Source organism: Phaethon lepturus, unplaced genomic scaffold (assembly GCF_000687285.1).
Source record: "Phaethon lepturus isolate BGI_N335 unplaced genomic scaffold, ASM68728v1 scaffold41914, whole genome shotgun sequence".
Taxonomy (NCBI): Eukaryota; Metazoa; Chordata; class Aves; order Phaethontiformes; family Phaethontidae; genus Phaethon; species Phaethon lepturus.
The window spans coordinates 1-20,735 of NW_010533260.1; the positions used below are offsets into that span (position 1 = coordinate 1).

At 35.6% G+C, this 20,735-nt stretch overlaps 1 protein-coding gene across 1 annotated transcript; it reads left to right on the top strand.

The window, feature by feature from the left end:
• Positions 1 to 1,684: 1,684 nt before the first annotated feature.
• LOC104616319 (transient receptor potential cation channel subfamily A member 1-like) lies at positions 1,685 to 20,264 on the top strand. The gene is made up of 14 exons (XM_010285124.1): positions 1,685 to 1,735; positions 2,800 to 2,962; positions 3,800 to 3,975; positions 5,755 to 5,862; positions 6,281 to 6,389; positions 6,753 to 6,898; positions 8,366 to 8,502; positions 10,757 to 10,805; positions 14,626 to 14,725; positions 15,638 to 15,738; positions 17,024 to 17,193; positions 17,281 to 17,445; positions 18,722 to 18,836; positions 20,094 to 20,264. Exons 1-14 carry the CDS (start codon positions 1,715 to 1,717, stop codon positions 20,262 to 20,264), a joined length of 1,731 nt encoding a protein of 576 aa, XP_010283426.1. The 5' UTR covers positions 1,685 to 1,714.
• The last annotated feature ends 471 nt before the right edge of the window (positions 20,265 to 20,735 follow it).

Consider the following 20,735-nt stretch of genomic DNA (forward strand, 5'->3'; position numbering starts at 1 on the left):
TCGCGGGAGAAGGCGGCCGTCTCCAGCGCCTACCAGGGCGTCGTCTGCGAGGCGGACGCCGCCTCCGTCGCCTCGCAGGATGTCTTCAAGGTGCGTGCGGAGGGGCGCGGAGGGAGTGGGTGTCCCGAGGGCTGGGTGGCGGCTGTGAGCGTGAGGGGACAGCCTCGGGGCAGCCGAGCGGCCTGAGGCACCGAGGCCGGCGTGGACAAGATGGTGCCCAAGACGGGGGCTCGTGTGAGGGCATTGGGCCAAGGAGGGGCAAAGGTGGAAGCTGAAGGTGGGTGAGGGTGAGGTGGGGCTCTGGTGGCAGCTTGGCACTGGTTATGTCCCAGAGACCCTTTCCTCCAGGAGACCCTTTCCCCTCACTCATCAATGGAGCCGTGAGGGAAGGGCTGCGAGGGGTGGGCGGCAGGCTGGGAGCCGCCCTGCCCTGGGGGTGTGGAAGGCACAGGACGCTGCGGCGTTGTGTCATCAAGTCTGGAGCGGGGTGAGCGGGAACGCAGGAGGGGAGCAGGCGAAGGAGGATGCGAGGTGGCAGGGATGGGTGGTGGGTAGCAGGCGGCTGCCGCAGGGCTCACATCCCACCTGGGCACAGCTCCCCGGAAAGAAAGACTTGGCCTCTTAGAGGGACATCCAGAAGGTCATGGTGGGAATGAGTAGACCAGCTAGCAAAAATGTCCCAAAAGGAAAGTTCAGAAGCACTGGCACGGTAATGAAGGGAAAGGGAACCAGCAGCACAACCTACAATGCGTAATTGCTCCCAGGAAGGATCTAACATCTTCCCTTTTCCATAGAGAATACGACAAGAAGTGATGTATTTATACTGCAGCTAGGGAGACCTAGACCAAACATTAGGGAAGCCTTTTATAAGGGTAAGAATAATTAAGGAAAGGAAGAAGTTGCTTACAGGATGGATGACTTGGATAACTTTCATTTAAGAGCAGGCTAAACACATTAGACGAAGTATATGGATGGATTTAAAGACCTCTTGAGGTAATTTCCAGCCTTGTTTTCTGTGTGATAGCTGTAGTCCTGAGCAACACCTCTTCAGCATAACACAGTTTGTCACTCTGGTGGGTGATCTGCTGCTACAGAGCTGTTCAGGCAAAGGGCAAATGAGCTGCTGTTGTTTAAAATAGCTTGCTTTGCTGTTTTGAACCAACCAAAATACTGAGAACACCAAAGTAATTTCTTCCTTGCCTATTTTGTTAAAGAAACACTGCAGTATTGGCTGAAAAATTTTATTTTTCTTGATAAAAATTACTATGTGCTACATTTTGGACATATTTTGTCTTACATTGACAAAAAAATCCCTATAAATAGTGGCAAAATATGGTCTAAAACAATCAAAAGATTTGACATTCATTACAATTAAAATCAAGTTAGAATATTAGAAGGAATAGAAGATAACTGGGCTCTGTAATAAGATTTTCTTAAATAGCTTTTTGATGTGTGTAAAATGTATATATATTCGTGTATGCAATTGACCTCTTATTTTTAAGACAATTGAGTCATCTTAAGTACACTTTCCACAATGATATCGCCTGTTTTCTGTTAGCTTTTTCTGATTGCACTTTTGAAGCAGATGCTGTTCCTGTGTTTGGCCCCAGTCTTCTAAATCTTTAAACACATTTGTAACATTATTCACGTGAGTAACCGCGCTGAGGTCAATGGGACTATTAAGCTGAAGGAAGTTAAACAAGTGCTTAAGTGTATGAGTGGGCTGTCCTGTAATGTATATTTGTTTAATGACAGCAAAAATTGTTGAGTCTTTGTGGCTCAGGGGATTCTGGAGAGCAAAGTTTTCCTTTCCTTTTGCAGCGGAGGAAGGAACAGTGATTTTAGAGGATTTCCCTTTTTAACCTTTGCTTGCTTACTCATTTTTGGGAAGGTTTGCATTACTTTTGATATGCATTTTTCTCCTTTTTCTCCTCCCAATTTTGTTGAATTATGTGTGGGGTGGTTAATTCCCTTTTAATTTTTTAATAACTTGTTTTTAAATTCCTGCCCATTCTGCAGCAATCATTTTTTTTCCTACCACTTTTCTGCATACACAGGTATGGGTTTTGAAACACTCTTAACAAAAATATTTGGAGAACATCATAAAGTAAGAATCAGCAGGGTTTCCATAGTGGGCTTTAGTTGCAAAGCACAGTACCAGGGAGGTATCAAGGTGTCAGCAGGCAGAGCTGTCGGAGGGGGTTTTACTGTATTACACTGTAAAAATGCTGGATTGTTTCAGATGGAGATAGTAGCCCATGGGATGGTCTTAGGCTACTGCTGAAATTAAAGAATTTTTTAGTTGCTGTGACATAAAGAACATCACAAAAACCCAACAGCTGAACTTGAAAGCCCAGGACATAATATCAGTCTCTGTAGAAAGGTCCAAAAAGGAATTTTTCAAGATTATTAATTTTTCCTCTCTGTTGAATTCATTTAATGTGGCCACAGCTGGAGAGAGTATAAAACAGTAAGTGACGACTTTGCTTGTTTGAGATTTTCTGTGTTGGAAGGTGGATCTTGAGCTCATGACGAAAGACAAGATAATGTAGTCAAGATAATTTCCATTTTTGTTAATTTTGCACTGTTTCTTGTCTGAGTCTGATTTTCCAATCTATCAAATCAGCCTGAGTTTCACTGTTGACTCAATCTGATCGGGATTTGTGTAATTCTTTATGAAACTGAACAGTTGTGAGAGAATTATTGCGTGGTAACATGCCCACAGTAACGCATTATAGTATTGCTAACATCTTACCTGTTAGTAAAATGAGAAAATGAGAATATTTTTTTCCAAAATAGGTGATTTCAGATGGAAGTGCCTGTAGGCTTCGGAGCTTCATTAAGAAGAATCGTTCTGGGCTTACCAAAGTGGATGAATTAAATGCCACCCCACTCCATCATGCTGCAGAAGGAGGTCAAATAGAATTAATGCAGTTGATCATAGACGATTCTTCTTGTGAAGGTAATGCACATTTTATGAACTATTTTATTTAATGGAATGAAAAAGTTCAGTAATCAAAGTGTTTGTTACCCAACTGAAGCAGAACTAGTATGTTACCTACATTTATAGATTTAAATGTAGTTCAAACTGTCTGCCACAGTTTGCAGTGAGTTGGTTGTGGTTTGGGTCACCCTTGTTATGTTAAGACTGTTTTATCTCTAGTGCAGTGATTCAATATATCTTATTTTGTTTGGAACTCAGTTTTACAGTCTTCAGATATGAAAAAGAAAACTGCAGTGAAGTACAGTAGGCTTGACTTTTTGTCTTCCTTGTACATGTTATGTGTCTTTTGTTACATTTAAAATACTGGAAATGTAAAAGAGAAGTAATCTGGTTTGTCGTACTTGTCATTTAAGTTGTGATCACATCTTTTTTACTTAATAGTGGGGAAGGATAAACATTTGATGAGATAGACCATGTAAGGAAATTTAGAGAAGAAGTCATAAGTAGGAGAACATGGGGCCTTGAATGATGGAAAAACACTCTGTGTAAAAGATATTGTTTAGTAGTTATTAATAAGCATTGTGAACTACATAGAACTCCACTGATAGACTGTGGGCTACTGAGCAAACATACAGTGGCTCCAAAAAGCTAATTTTTTCACCTACATTTCAGCACATTTAATCCATTTGACACAATGCACTGTGTGACATGCAATCTTTCCCTTTTTCTCTTTAAAGAAATGCAGTAGTACAAACCTAAACCTCCATTCAAGACAATTAATTTTTTTTTTCAGTGTGATCAGAACATTTGATGGTTCTGCTTTTGTTTTGTTTTGTTTTCTCTTCTTTGACCTAGTATTAAATGTAATGGATTCTTCTGGAAATACCCCACTTCACTGGGCCACAAAGAAAAACCAGATTGAAAGTGTTAGTTTGCTTCTCAGCAGAGGAGCCAATCCAAACATTCTCAACTCCAATATGATGGCACCTTTGCATATGGCTGTGCAGTCCCTGCATAATGAAATCGTTAAGGTAAGTCTAAGTCCACATAAGTATGCAGATTTGATAAGTAGCTCCAAGCAGCTGCATGCAGAACACCAAGACCTTGTTTATATATGCTGTATCTCCTCATATGCTTTTTTTGTGAGCAGGATGTGTAACATAGGATGCTTATAGAAGCATGTATATCAAAACTTGCTGATTTATATAAATACCAATATTTGTGCTATGATTAGTAGCATTAGTAGTCATTATGTTTCATGGAGAATTCTTTTAAATTTTCCAAACACAAGGAATTTTATTTACAAATATTCTTTTTAACACTGAAATTTCATGTAAGCATGTGTTACTTCAAATGTTTACATTACGATTATTTTTTTTTACAACTGTATAGGGAGTTATAGAAGTATGAAAATTTTCTTGAAACTCATGTATTTTTTTTTATGAAAACCAGATTAAAATTAGTCAGAAAACACAGTTTTTAAAATCAACATTTTAATAATCATTTGAGTAATAGCTAAAGTTGCAATTAAAAAAAATCACAAAAATACTTTGTGAAGAAATTACTAAGTTGTCCATTTTGAACCTTGTAAAATAGCAACAGCATTGAGATTTTAAGCAGCATGATTTTTTCATCATTTGTCCAAGTGCAGTGAGAATGTTTTCACTCCATATGTGGCATTTGGATAGAATTTCAGAATTTTTAAGGTTCTTAAATTTGCTAGGTGAATACAACCATAACACCACATCACTTGCTTTTCCCTTTAAAGTTGTCTTTTTTCTGGTTCATCCAAACAAAAGAAAGAAACATATTCCTGTATTCAAGACTTAAAATCCTTTAGAGATTTTAAGTGCTAAAGTATTTCACTGTCCTCAGATCTTTTACAAAGTCTGTATTTACTATAAATTAAGAACAATAAAATCTGAAATACAATGACATTTTTAAAATGGGCTTTGTATCAAGTGTTGGGTTTGGGTTACTTTACAGCTCTGGTCTTGACTAAATATGTGCTCTCATTTTTTCCCCACTCGGTTGTTTATTCAAGCTAATTCTCCTTTGGTTTCTATTGTCAAATTGCCTGAGAGTGATTGGAAAGTGCCAGTTCCTCCAGTACAGAAGAATTTATTGTAATTACTGACAGACAATTAAATAAATATGTAGATAGAGGAATAAATATGTGGTGCAGTAAGGTCATTATCATTTCCAGATCTTTGCTTCTCAAAAAACGCTGGAAGTGGTCCTAGAGGTGCTTGGTGATGCAGGTATCTCAGTGTTAGCTGTTAGCACAGGGACTGAAGCAGGAATTCAGGACTGGAAGAGTCCCTGTTTTCATCAAGACCCGTCTCCCTTGATCCCAGTTATATAATATAACTGTCCAATAGATGCCTAATCGAGCAGGATCTACAACATTGCAACTTCCCAGGGAACATAGAATATTACAAGACATTATAACAAACTTCAGTTTAAAATACCCATCTGCAATTTGCTGCAGAAAAGATTTTCTCCCAGTATTGGGGAGATTGCTAAATACAACTTCAAGATACTCTGCAGCTATATGCAGTGTTTATCCTAGTTACCCAGCTGTCTGCTGTAAAGAATTGTACTATCTTTTTCTCACCTGCGTTTTTCACCTGCATATTTTTACATTCTCCCTTATTTTTTCCCTCCTCTGCTTATGCATTGTGGGCTGTTGGCATGCAAAAAGAGTAAGTTGCAAGAGTGCTATGGGTGATAAAAAACAAAAGTAATGGAACAGGCCTTTGTTGTTGTATTTTGCTTACAGCTGACTGAATGTTCTCTTAAACATTTAGATTTTAGTCCAGCATAGCAGTACAGATGTTAATTTGGAAGGTGAAGCAGGGAACACACCTATAATTGTAGCATGTTACAAGGATAATCCTGAAGCACTGACACTCCTGGTAGGTACAATTATCTATCATCTTTTGATATGATTCTGTTTACCTTTATGCAATGTTATTCTGTTCCTGTGTTCTGTCTTTGTTCAATGGAGGAAAGTTAATCATGAATCTAATACTCAAGTTACTTTGCATAAGTTATTAATAAACTTTAATCTTTTAAGAGCATATATAAATATATCTGAGTGGCAAATAGGAAAAAACTTAAACTAATTTTGAAGGTCATCAGAACACAAAATGAAGCACATGTATGTATAAATGTATGGATATAACATGTAAAAGATGTTTGTATATAAACTTCACAATGCATATACAACATAAAAAAGGAGATAGCTACCCAGGAGACTATACCTGTAATAGTATGTTCATTAGTCAGAATTTTCTGTATGTCATTAAGCTATATCCAGGCATTATTTTTCAGATTGAAAATGGCGGGAAAATATGTAAACCAAACAAAACAGGATGTATGCCTATCCATGCAGCTGCATTTTCAGGTGCAAAAACATGTATGGAAATTCTTTTAAAAAAAGGTAAATATGTTGCTCGCAAGCAGTCAGTAAGATTTATTATTTATAGTAGCGTTACCAGTTTACCTCTTTAATTCTCAAAGAACTGTGCAAACAAGCACTTATAACTGTGATTGAACTTAACTTAGAAGAAGTTAATGCAATTGTTCCTATGGGCAATTCATGCTAGTAACTTTTATAGGATTGGAGCAGCAGCTTAACTGCCTTTCTAAATATGTACCCATCCATTGTTTAATAATAGATGTGAAAGGTTCACATTTGGAAGGGGAGAATATTATTCCACAGTTAATATACTTGCTTTGAAAGCCTTGATAGCTTCTGTTATCTTTCTTGCTTAAAAAAAATCCATTTATTTTCATTTCTCAGGTGAAGAATTGGGTCACTCTGCTAAAACTCACATCAATTTTACCAATAATGGAAAGTGCAGTCCACTTCATTTGGCGGTTCAAAGTGGGGACCTTGAAATGATTAAAATGTGCATTGAATTTGGAGCCCAAATTGATCTAAAACAGGTAAAACTTCAAATGGTGCAAAATACAATTTTGCTAAAACTTAGATATCTTTAAATCTCTGAGTGGTATGAAAAAAAGATGAGCAGGTAACCATTGCTCATTTTCTTTTCCGATGCAAAACCTACGGACCAGCAAATGCAAACAAGTCTCTAGTTCAAATCAGGCAAAATGTCAGGTTTCTTTACACAAGTTACATAGGATGTTGTGGATATGAAAAGTTTTCATGGATTCAAAATGCATTTGAGCAGACTGATAGAAGAAAAATCAGTCCTTAACTACTGAATACGACAACTTCCCCTCTGGGTCAGGAAGTCCTTGAGTCATAAACAGAGTCTGGGAGAGCACTCCAGAAAAGTATCACTGTAGTACAGCCTTCTTCACAAACTCTTTGCTATGCAGCTGCTATCATCCCTTCCCAGAAATGGGATATTCAATCTGACCCTTTCTTGTCATTCTTTTTTATCCTCAGCCTTGCCCTGGCCTTTCTAGTTGCTTTGTAAGCAAGCACAAATTCATGATACTACTGCTGCTCCTGTGATACTGTTGGTGTAAGGGCCTGTGCCCAATTTCGTGATGAATAAACATTTCTGAAATTGACTATCATTAGTCAAATTGTTTGCAAGGCTGAAATCAACTCATGAGAGCGTGGTTTAGCCTTCTTTTGATGGTTTGATTCTTTGAACACACAGCTTTTGAATGAGATGATTTATGCTGCCGATTTTGTAATGGTTAAGACTGTTTTGAAAATGCTTATGGCACTGTGGAAAACCCCATACCAATGCATTCACTGAAATGTTCCTGTTCTGACAAGGAGAAAGTCAAAGCCCACGGGCATGTATCAAAGCTAGTTTGTCCCACCTAGCTAAACGAAATCCTGTTTTGGCAAATCTTGTTCTAATCGTTTATTTATTGCTTAATAATTTTACACCTGTCTAGCTTATAATAGTTTAATAACATATTAGACCAAGTTATTTTTAACCTGCAGAAAATTTTGTTTAAGAGTGATACCTAAGGAAGATTCCATTTAAGGAAGTAAAAAGCATTTCAAAAGAATGCATTTTCTGTATTGTATAGGCATATTTATTTGCTTATTCATTTGTACTGGTCTACCTATGGTTTCCTGTAGTTTTCCTTTGCTTCACTTCTTGTATTAAAGGATGTTGTGTGTGTCTGTTTATTAATTCAACTACAAAAAATTGTGAACACTCATTTTCTCATATCTTAGGGACTTGACATAGAATAATAAGAAGCTTTGTAGTGATACTTTAAAACTGTCTCTTTAGTGTTTTCTGGTCTTTAAGATCTCTTTAGAGTTCCACTATTTTAATTGAAGTCTAAAGTCTTATTACCTGCATAGAAATTTCGGCATTTAGGAATTACAAATCCCAGGCTAGATCATTAGTGTGTTTAGTAGGTTGAGGGTTAGGTTGTTGGGGTTTAAATGTTGGTTTATTTTCCCATTTACAGAATGAAAAATGCACAGCACTTCATTTTGCAGCCACTCAAGGAGCAACTGAGATTGTAAAGTTAATGATGTCATCCTATGCTGGTGAGGAATCCATTATTGATGCAGTAGATGGGAACAAGGAAACATTGCTTCACAGGTAGGAGACTGCTTTGCCAAACTTCACTATAAATTGTGAGCCATGATATTCTTAGTTATTCTCAACATCCAGTAATACTTTATATAATATACTTTGGAACACCCTTCCACATGGGTTAGAACTTCTCCATGGGGATGGGAGTTTTAGTATAATGTGAAAGAATCAGTAATTTGGTCAGAATGTTAAAGATTTTGGTGCTGATACCAAAATCAGAACAGTTCCAGTTACCTTGGAACCACGTCAGGGAATGTTCACTAACAGCTTATAGTGAAAATTGACTACAGTAAAGAAGTAGTAGGTGAACAAGTTTATGGAATTGTTAACAGCTTCTGAGGTTGTGGAACAAATGCCCTCATCTAATGGGGCTATGTTCTCCAGAAAATTAATGAAAAATAATATAAACAGTTTAAAAAACCTTTTTTTTCCCTCAGAAAAAATTATTTTATACCTGATCAGGTACAAGTAGATGTTGGTACACCTCCCTGTGACTATAAAGTTGCAGATGGCGTTTGTGTATGTAATAATCCTCTAGACCTCTAGTCTTTCACAGTACATTTGAAACCAAAGCGCTAGATGGTTTAGGAGTTTCCTCAGTCTTCTGTAGCATAAGATGCTACCAACTCAATGGAAGATAGTGTATTTCCACATTTATACATTTTTGCAAGAAAGATATGTCTCATTGCATTTAAGTGAAGTGTAGTAATTTTACAGTGTTATTCAGTAACAGTAGGAGTTTTACTATATGAAATAATTGGTAGAAAGTCAGAGACAGTAGAGATGATTGTCCTTTGGACATGGTATAAAGTGGAATGATTCAAAGATAATTGACGGAATTTAAAAGGGGAGTGTGTTGTAAACTTAAGATAAGGTTTGGGTACATTTGGAAATGCTACTGCGATAGAACACTACCGAAGACAAAGTGATGACAGAATGCCAAAGAAAATTGTGCAGACACAATGTACTACTTAATAGATAACTGGCTGTCATATCCATGGAAAAGACTGTCCTTGGAAAAAGCTTTGGACCAAAAAGAATGACACTCTGCTCCATATGTCTGTGGAACAGGAAAAAAATATTATCAAGAATCATCAGAAAGGTAGAAAGACACCCAAATCTCTCAGAACATAAATAAACAATAGGAATGTTAACTTGTTGAGTAGTGAAGGAGCAGTGATCAGGACATGATCCATTCACATTCCTACTGTCATGTTTCCATCTAAATATTTTATAAAATACTTTGCTCTCTCTTCAGGCACATTGGAATTTATTTTGAGTGTGTGTGAAGCATTCAGTATTTATGCCTAGCTGGAGGGGGCTGCTATAGATAATGGAGGCATCTCTACTTATTTGGAACCATGACATGATTTTTAAAATACGTCTTTTGAGTAATCGGTTCTAACTATAATACACCCTATGTTATTACCTCTTATAATGCTAAGGAAACTGTTGTCTTTGAGATACAGTACAACCTTGGAACTGTCCTTCTGTGTTGCTCATTAAGTCAAAATATTTAATAGCGGTCTGACTTGGGAAAACATTTAGACTGTGTGTATTAACTGTGCTATACTTCCTGCTTTGAGCATTTTTTCCCTATAATAAATAATTCAATGCTTTATTGTAGAATAAAATCTAAGAACTTTTCATGTGTATAGACAGCTTTAACATATTTTTAGTAAATTGATAAATGTCACCATGATTTATATCAGTATATTATATTTGTTCAAGCAGACTTGCCTGCCAGAGTCAGAATACATGTTTAGCTGAGTCATTGCCATTTTAACCCCGCTAGCATTATTATACAAAATATATTTTTGTTCAAGTTATTGTTGAAGATCAGATCAGTGAAATGGATTTAAGACTTTAGGTCTGCCTTGAACAAACTGAACCTGAAATTTATGGAATTCTAGATTGACCTTGTGTGGTACAGCAAAAGATTTGACATGTGAAATGACTGGTTATGTTAAAAATCAGTGGTAAAATGTCTGTTGGCCTACCAGTAAGGTTTTTGTTTCCCACAGTGAGTTTTCAGTGTATTAAATGAACTGAACTTAGTTTAAAACCAAAATTACATAACAAAGATCAAAACAATTTGTTAAAATGAATTATATAATAAGAATTTCTCTGTCTCTTTATTTTAAAATGTAGATGTTTGAAAACACTAGAAAATGCAGCAAATGGAGAAAAATTATATGCTTTGGCTTGAAACTTTATTGTCCTTTCTAATGTTACTGTATTTTTGCATTTTTCCCCACAGGACGGCATTGTTTGATCATTATGAACTGGCAGAGTATTTGATTTCAATGGTAAATATTTAACCAAGTAACATGTTTATAGAGGTTATTGCTATCTATTACTACAGGGCTGCATAGAGAAATTCGTAAAGGAGAATGTGTTCCCAGGTGTAGGTTATTTTTATATATATATAAAAAAATCTACTTCATAATGCATAATTGACAGTTGCATACAACAGCAGTTATGGCTCTATAATAGCATCCCATAGTTACAGAGGATGGAAACTTGCATTTTTATTTCCATTTTTACTTACTCAGTAAGGCTTCATAAACATCTTTTACCTAATATGCCAAACTGGTTCAGTCATCCTCACTTTTAAGATGAGAAACATGAAATAAATGCTAAACATGCATTAAATTTAATCTGATTTTTCCAGAAAGAAATCCTTTCTTTAAGGTATGTATATACGATTGTTCTTGGATCACGTAGCCATATACTGAAGTTTGCGCATGATCTAGAAACAGTCTTTACTCAATGTAGTTTGGTTATATTTCTTTCCTGAATAAACATGAGGAAGAAAGAGAAGAGATGTAACTGGCTATGCTCCAAGCATCCATTTATACCAATTAAACTAAGGCTCATATAACTATTATATGCCCAACTCTGCTGAGGAAATTTTCAGAAGTCAGCAGACTTCTTGTTCATTTTCTGTATGTTTAGGTTTTTTACTTAATTTCATGACAATTCTATTAAGAAAAATTCTCCTCTTAATTCAGTTTTGCTTTTCTCAGAATCTCTGTTGCAGGGATTGGTTTTAGAACTAAATGTTGTGCTTATTTCTAATTCAGATGTGAAATGGTGAGGTTTGACTGCTTGAGCGTGTCTGACAAAATGACCTATCTACAGAAGTTATTACCTGAGAAATACAGGCACAACCTTTTGCACGTGGGGGCTTGTGTGCACAAAGTATTAGAGGGAATATCTTTAACATTGCATTTGCTAAGAACAAACTTCTATTCCTTGAGTGTTGTTTTTACTATTTTGGCCTATGCTGAGGATTTCTTTGGCTTTCCATATAAAGTATGTCAGGTTTGAAGCTTTAGGATTGTTTTCATTTGCCCTGTGTGGGAGTGGATCAAAATATGCCAGTTGGGGTTAGTGGGATGCGGCACAACCTGTGCTGCCTGCTCACTTGCACTCCTGGCAAGATCATTAGGTATCACATATGCTGTGGTGTACACAAGGGTGAAAAAGAAAAGGTGGAGCAATGTTACTGCTGAAAAGGAATAGGAAATTCCAGTTCAGAATGGCTTTCTGGTTTGGGTTTTTTTTTATCTTATACATTAATTGTCCACTTTTCACGCACATTAACTTACAATGATTACTTCCTTTATCTGATTTTTTTGTACTTTTTGTGTCTGAAAATAAAAGCCATTGTAAACAGATAGAGTGTTAGACCTATTTCTTCTAGATAGAAAAGGTAAGTTTATCTATCCTAAACAGAATTGTCCAGGCACACTATGTATGGTTTTTACATTTAAATTACACCATATTTTTTCTAAGTTGTAGGTCAGTGTGCTACACAAAAAATCAGAGGATCAAACTCTACAGGTATTTCTTGAAGAGTTCTTCATTATTTTGGATTTGGCCTCAACATAATGTGGCAATGAGTACATGCTCTTGTATTGGTGAGATGTACAGCTATGGTTTGCCATAACTGAAGGCTAGCTGAAGCCTTAATAAAAGGGAAAAGACAGAAACCTACATCAGTATTCCCAACTTCTAAACATTACAAAATTTAATAGCTTTAAAGAAGCACCACTTAAAAATTGATTTGCAAGTTAAGCATTTTAAGGACAATTACTTTAACAATAATGTCAGTGGCCATTGTCACATTTGACAATTAAGTGCACAGTATCTGGTTTGTGTGTGCAAGTGGCGTGATTGTGTTTGGAAGCTATGTGCAAAACTATAAAGAAGAATAAAGACATGAAAATTCAAAAGTTCTCATGATTTAGTCAGTATCTTAATAATTTTCCTGCAGCTTTTAGTGTTGGTGTTTTGGTTTTTTTTTTCTTGTGTACTGGACAATTTAACGCTGAGATGTCTGGTGCTTCCTGATTTTGCTTCATTAATTTTATTGATACATGCTTATTCAAAGTAAATAAGCAATAATTTTATATATTTTCTTGCCTTTTTGTTTTTACATTCTTTTTCCCCTTTTGCTTTTTGTCTTCACTAAAAGAAAAATGAAAGATTAAATTGGTATAAATAGGAGTTGATATTTACAAAATTTGCATAATATTTTTTTTATTAATGTCTGCTTAATTCATATAAATTAATGTATAAATGCAAAAGTAAAAGGAGTTCAGAAACTAAATTTAAAAGCTCTTAATTCAGCTCTATCATAAATGTGGTAAATATATTGGCAATATATGAGTTACTCCTTATAGTGATAAATAATGATGAATGTTGCTGAATTCATTTTGCTGAAGGCTGAACAATGATATTATCTGGAGGGAAGATGATTAAAGATTGCATTATTAACTGGAAATTGCTACTCTGTATTCACTGAAATGAATGAGCCACTTGGATAAAACACGGTCTCTGTTTCTTTGATGAATAAGAACATTTTTAAGAGGTTGTCTGACGTGGTAGAAAGGTAACTGGGGAAAAGGTCCTGCATGTGGTAGTCTCTAAACATTTAATGAGCATACATCAGAAGCTTCCTGTTCTCTGTGGTAAAGTAATCATTGTACATTAATAAATGTTTCTTATTGCTACATTACAGGTTTTACCATCCTAGAAAGTAAATATTGTTTATGATTATGATTAATTCTCTCTTGAATTAGGACTGGACCCAAAGATGATTCAAGTTAATGGAAAAACTCCCATTGATTTATTTTTATCCATGATCTTTGGATATTATCTGAAATAAAATAGATTTTTTGTGTACTTTGTTCATCTAATTTGACTTGCAACTCAATATCTAGAAAAATTATATCTAAAACATCATAAAATATACATATTTCTCATTGGTTCATTGTATCTTTGTACTCCCTTGTTGGTGGGATTTTTTAGATAGATATGTTTATGATCATAGTATTTTGCTGATATGATCATAGTGATACTGTGACCATAGTGACCATACTGTCCTGGCAATATGTATCTTGTGCCAAAATAGACAAAACAGCAAAACTGGGCTTTTGCCAGGATATCTCATTCCAGTCCTTGTGCTTCCCCTAAGGAGAAAGGTCATATCAAAAACCTTGAGTTTGCAGAATAAAAATGTGTCCACTGTTGATACAGCTACTTTGGGGACAGAATTAACTTGGCTCATATAGCTTATGATGAAGAATAGAAAATGAAGATAGATCAAGCTATACAGATCAAACTATACTAATCTCTGGTTACTTCCTGAACAGCATCCATATAGTATAGAGATTCGAAAGAGTCTTGTTCTGGTAATTGTTTGATAGGTAAGAGCACATCATTCGAAAGAGCTGTGGTTTCTGTATTTCTCCAGAGCTTTAATCCCAGTATCTTCAAATTAGAATTATTTATTTTGAGTATTTAAATGCATGGAAAGGTATGCTAGCAAAAAATCATGAGTCCTGAGTTCAGTATACCTAGAAGTAGGCCGCTATTATCCAGGCATCTAAATTTATATATATAGATGACTGGGATGTGGCTGATAGTTTGAAAACATAGTAGTTTTATATAGTGAGTTTATATATAGACTTTTATATAAAATGTTTATTGAATTGGTATCTGGAGTTACTAAGAATTACTCTCTTGAAAGAGTAATTCTGCTATGCTTATAATGGGCAGCACCATTTTAAAATTTCATTTACTTGTTATTCATGATAAACTTGAAATTCTTTATTGCAGGGGGCTAATATTAATAGTGTTGACATAGAAGGCCGATCCCCACTTCTGTTGGCCACATCCTGTGCATCATGGAAAATTGTGAATTTACTGCTCTCAAAAGGTAAAAAGGAATATACACATATAATATACTTCATTTGAGCAGGGTTCATGCATGTTAAAACCTACATCTAACTTTTGTCTCAATTTCAGTTCAGTACTTCAGCATATGGTCCAGGAGCAGTTGAGCTAAACAGCTGCACAGTGCTGATATCCCCTGAGATAAAGGAAGAATTAGAGTGATGATTTCACCCTTTTTCATACAGAATGAACAGGCTCTAGAAAAATGTATATGCCATGTGTCATGCTTCTCAAGGTAGAGGTGGCACTGGCATTCCATCCCTGCATTCCTTAGCAGTTCACAAAGTAAGCAGAACTGTGGAATAAGTGTACCACTTATACAGAGTCATGTTTCATACTAGCAAAAAGTCTTTGAATGTTAATCCTATCTTTCAAGTGTTACCTGTGATTTTACATAATCACAGTCACCTTGAAAAATGTTTGAGCTATATCTTTCAATTGCTACACTTTTGGTGCAAGCTAATTATTGTTACTATATTTCCTCTTGTTAGTAGTAATATAACTGATTATGTTAACAAGCCCTGTAATAAGTTTTGAAGCCGAAACAAGATTGCAACTTTAAAAGATTAGAAGAGGTGATCATCTGCATCTTTAATTTGCCTCTTGATTTGTGGGTGCTCAGTGTCTCTGAATATAAGGGCCCCACATAAATCTTAGTGCTTCAGTGAAATACAAAATGCATACACACATGAGATAATGATGAAATCTGAGTGTCAGTAAGGGTTTTTTTGTAAGTAAAATTTATGCTATAATGTTGACTTGAAACAATGTTTGTTGTTTTATAGGTTTATAAACACAGTTGTTCAACATTTGTTTCTTTGTCTTAAACACCATCAATTAGTGCCAGGGCCCGGCAGTTTTGAAGTTGCTGGTATTTATTTCCATATTTATCTAGGAGCAAATGTATCATTAAAAGATCATCTCGGTCGGAATTTCTTGCATTTGACGGTATTGCAGCCTGGAGGATTACAGCATCTGAATGAGAAATTTCTGCAGGTACAGTAAGCATCAGTGTATGTCTTTCTGTTGCCCTTACTAGAAAATGTAAAGAAAAAAGCAACTACCGTTTTGTTCTAGAATGTTTGTAAAAGTTTATCATACTTGTTAAGTTGCCCAGTGTCACAAAAAATAGTTTGAAGAGGTACATATCTCTCATGAAAACATTTCAAAGCCAATAATACAGTTTTCTTATTGCCAGGCAAAGGAATAACATAATTCCATAAGTTATTTTGCTGTGGGGGATTGAATAGCTCAAGAGGTAGGCAATAAAATATAGAACTTTTCACTTCTATTTTCCCAGCTTGCATGCAGTAAAGCTGGGGGATGTGCTCATATTCAGTCAAGTTCTAGGACTTAAATAGCTTACAGCATATTCTGCAGGAGCTTTGTGTGGTCTGGACTGTAATGAAGACTTGGATTTAGTTTTAAAATTATGTGAAACATGGATTTGTATTTGTCTGTGATGAGGTGAAGCACTCATATTGCTAGACCCGAAGCTCTCTTGAAAGAGTTAAATTTGTGGGCCTCCAGAGCTCCAGAAACAACCTTTTAAATGTGAATCAAGTGTGACTGATCTTACAATGTCTGCTGAAATGTGTAAACAACTTTGATTAGTAATGCAGAATGGATTTAACCTCCCTTTTCAGCAGATGTAGAGAATCAATTTTAAACCAGAGTGATAACTCTCAGTTGTCTGCATTGACTTTCTAATTATTGATCGCGCTAATATTCAGATAAAGGAGTGGAGCACACCAGAGGAGGAGATTTTTAGTTGCTTTAAAAAAGACTATATGTAGGGTAGTCTTAGACAAGGTACAGAGGAATAGCAGGGAAATGAAGATGAGAAAGAGGAAAGGGAGAAAAAAAATTACACTTTAAACTGGTGAACGGATAGTTCTTGACAGCCAGAAGTTTGCCTACTGAATACAGACTATAGACTACCCTTACATTCTGCACAAGCCTTCTGCTGACAGCAGTGTTATGGTTGAATGGCAGCAAAGAAGAATCTCCTGTATTAGACTTGTACTGTGGATGGATTGCAGTAAGAGTGCAGAGTGGCAAATTGTGGTATTCTTCAAAGAGTAGCCATTTGAAAAAATGGTGACCCACAAATTAGCAGACATTAAATGCTCATTGTTGCTACATTTACTTTTCCTAAAGTTTCTTATTTTTAGATACTGCTTTAAAGTATTAATGCTATTGTTACAAACTATTAGAAGCTGTGGAGTATTAGTGATATAAATCTAATTATGTGCTTTTGGGGTTTTTTGGGGGGTAACAGATGGAACATATTAAAAATCTTGTAGTGGATGAAGATAATGAAGGATGCACTCCATTGCATTATGCATGTAGACAAGGTGTGGCCCTCTCTGTAAATAATTTACTCAGCCTCAACGTTTCCATCTACTCTAAGAGCAGGGACAAGAAGTCACCGTTACACTTTGCTGCCAGGTTAGTAGTGCAGTCTAGGCTATGGAATCAATGCCATTTTTTCCATCCATATTTTTTGACATTAATTTCTATGTTCATCTTTCAAAGCTATGGGCGCATCAATACATGTCAACGACTTATAAGAGATATGAAAGACACAAGACTTTTGAATGAAGGTGATAAGAAGGGAATGACTCCCCTTCATTTGGCAGCCCAGAATGGTCATGAGAAGGTAGTTCAGTTTCTTCTGAAGAGAGGGGCTCTTTTTCTCTGGTAAGTATACAGATTTCCATTCATTAGGGAAAAAAAGAGCTAACACCCTACATTTTATGTCCGTATGCTGGGAAGTTAATACAATATAAATATCAATATGAGATATTAAAATATTTTATATTTTAATATATACAAATATAAAGATACACTGTAAAAGCATATTTATAAAATAGTCACTAAACTAAACTGTGCCTTACTTCTGCCTGACACATAGAAACATGGCTAGCTGTAAAGCAACTCTTCTAATGCTGGGGAAACTGAGGTTTCTCAAATCCAACTGAGAGAATATTGAACCTTTTGCTGGAAAAAATATTGGTTTTGAAATATTATAATCACATCAGCTTCACTTACAGGCTTGAGTAGGGTTTCGTAGGACTGGTAGTTCACAGGCAACTTGCCTTGCACTCTAAGTCCTGATTTCAGGTCAAAGATCCTCAGATCATTGGCAGCTCCACAAAATCTTCCAGGCCCACACCTGTAAAGACAGGAGCCAAAGTTACCAAAAGTTGAGAGTCTTGTTTCCAAGGTACAGTCTAGAGCTTTAATTTTCAAGTCCTGTGCTTCCAAGTCCACTGCAGCTACAGGCCCAAGTGTTCTGAGGAGATCCTTTAGCACATACGTTCGTTATTTGTGACTCTGAAGGACCCGTTGTCAAACTCTTTATTTCCAGTGTCCTTAGCTGGACTAGTACACCTAGCAAAGATAGAGATGATGTTATACATATACATACATAAGTTTATGTATGTATGTATATGTGTACACATGTATTTGTGTATGTATTTAGGCTTAATTTAGACCTAAGACTGGCATTTTTTAAAAATGTTCCAGCAGGTTCTATGTGATAAAAGGCTTAATGAGTTTCATTATACTAAGATGAAGTAATATTAATGGGAATAGATTTGTGTGCTTATAATGTTTTGTATATTCACTGTCTTTAAATGCAAAATTCCATAACATGGCCATGCTCTATGTCACATCTGTTGCCGAGTATTAGTAACCAAATATTGCAAGCTTTTGAGTCATTTTCAAGGGAAATATAAGAAAATGGGTGCATTCCAGATATATACAGAAAAAGAGAGAGAAGAGAGAGGGAGATCCAAATACTATTATTGAGTTGAACCTTTTATTTCCAAGTGATGTGTTGATAGTCACATAATAGCTGACAGAAGTCACAAACATCTCTGCAGTAATCATGCCATTTTAGGCATTTATATTTATTTTAAATTTATTTTAAAAAATCATTTATAATTGCTAATTTTATACTGCTACATGTAAGTGATTATAAAGGCTGGACAGCCCTGCACCATGCTGCCTTTGGAGGATACACTCGCACAATGCAGATCATTTTGGATACTAACGTGAAGTGTACTGACAGAGTGGATGAAGAAGGGGTATGTGTTCACATAGCTTTATTTGTTTCTTGTCTGCTATTATTTCTAGACAAAACGTCAGTGGTATGCTATTAGTAGTTTTCAGCTGCGCATTACATGTCTACTATTTCATTTCCCGTGGCAGATTTAAAGTCTTTATATTTCACCACTCTTAAAGTTTATTGCTTAGATTAATATATGATGGCTGAAGTTGTTATCTAATTCTTATTAGTGGGAGACCAAAAAAAAGCAAATAGCCTAATAGAAAGCATAAAATACCGAGTATACATGTCTCTCTTGCCCCCTTTAAAATGCAGGAGTATTTTAACAATGTGGTACAAACATCGGTAATTTAAATTTAAAGAGCTTATACAGATTAAAAGAAATCCACCATCAACTATAACTCATCAGCTTAAACTGTTGTTTGAAATCCACCTGTTCTACACAGTGATGTGCAGCAGATACAGCTCCTATCTTGCTCTGAAGTTTGGGTAAATGCAGAATCCATTTCCTAGATTGGAGATGTCTTGTACGAGCCTGCCTCACAGTTCCCCATCAGAAAACATAGGGTGGTCATTTTAAAGAACTATTCAGTTTCCAACACAGAAGGTGTTGCTAATTTCTCTGAGAACTGGTGTTGAAAACATTTAGAATTATTATATTAGGACCAAATCTTGCCTAGAAATTAATGAGAAGCCAATGCTTAGTTCTCAATATCTCTCAGAAAAATCGGGGTGAGTTGGGAAGGCTTTCAAAAGTCATTTTCAGTGTGACTTGATTCCTAAACCACTCATTGCCTTACTTTTGTGAATATACCAAAGAAAAATATGTTCCTCTTATAAAACTGTGCCTGCAGATTTTCTCGCAGATATCTTTGTATAAGCATATCTGGATATAATTGGATGCTTCTCTTCCTGATTATCAATTTTACTTATTTGGTCTTCTGTATCTGTAGATACCATCATTTTTACCTATTTGTGACTTGCAGTTTGTTAGTTACAAAACTAGAAGATATTAATAAATTGGCTTTTCTTACCTACAACTGAGTTTCCTCTTCAGATTTAGCACTACTGTAGCTGTAGACATAGAATAAAAAACTTTTCTGTAATATCTCTCAGAATCTCTGTGACAATATTCTACATTTTAATGTTCCTGGCAAAAGTATTCAGGACTTGCAACTCGGAATAACGTGACTTTTCAACGTGGGAAAGGAATGAAATATGTTTTTTTTTTTTAATTATTCTCATGGATGCACTGCTGTACTACTTTTCTGCACAGAACACAGCTTTGCACTTGGCTGCAAGAGAAGGACATGCAAAAGCAGTAAGGTTACTTCTTGACTATGGTGCGAAAATTCTGTTCAACAAAGCGGTAGCTTCTTTTTTCCATGAAGCGATACATAATAGGAGAAAAGATGTAGTATCTGCTGTCATTTTGCACAAAAGGTAAGGTACACAGAAGATGCTTTTTTATTTTATTTTGTGTTGTGTTGTGTTTTGTTTTTTTACTGAGATTAAGCTCTGAAAACCTGTAGTTTAATAAGTAAGACTGAGTACATATTTTAAAATTCTAGAGATAATGTTGTGTTCAAGTGATAGCATATAAAAAAATGGCATAATTGTAAAAGACATCAGATATGTGGTATGTTGTTTTCCATATTAGATTGAGTGTTCAGACTCTGTTAAGAGAAAACACCTAGAAGCCACTAGAAATAAGTAATCCTTTTTATGTCTTTCTTCTTCTTACATACATAATTTTGGCCTTTCACATAATGTTTCAATACTTACAGAATTGTAATCAAATTGTGAGTACAACTGAGAGAGATTTAATTTTAAATTGTTGTTTTAAATGTTGCAAATATTTTTAAATGTGGCAGTTCCACTGCAGTTTAGAATATTTTATATATATTTATATATATAT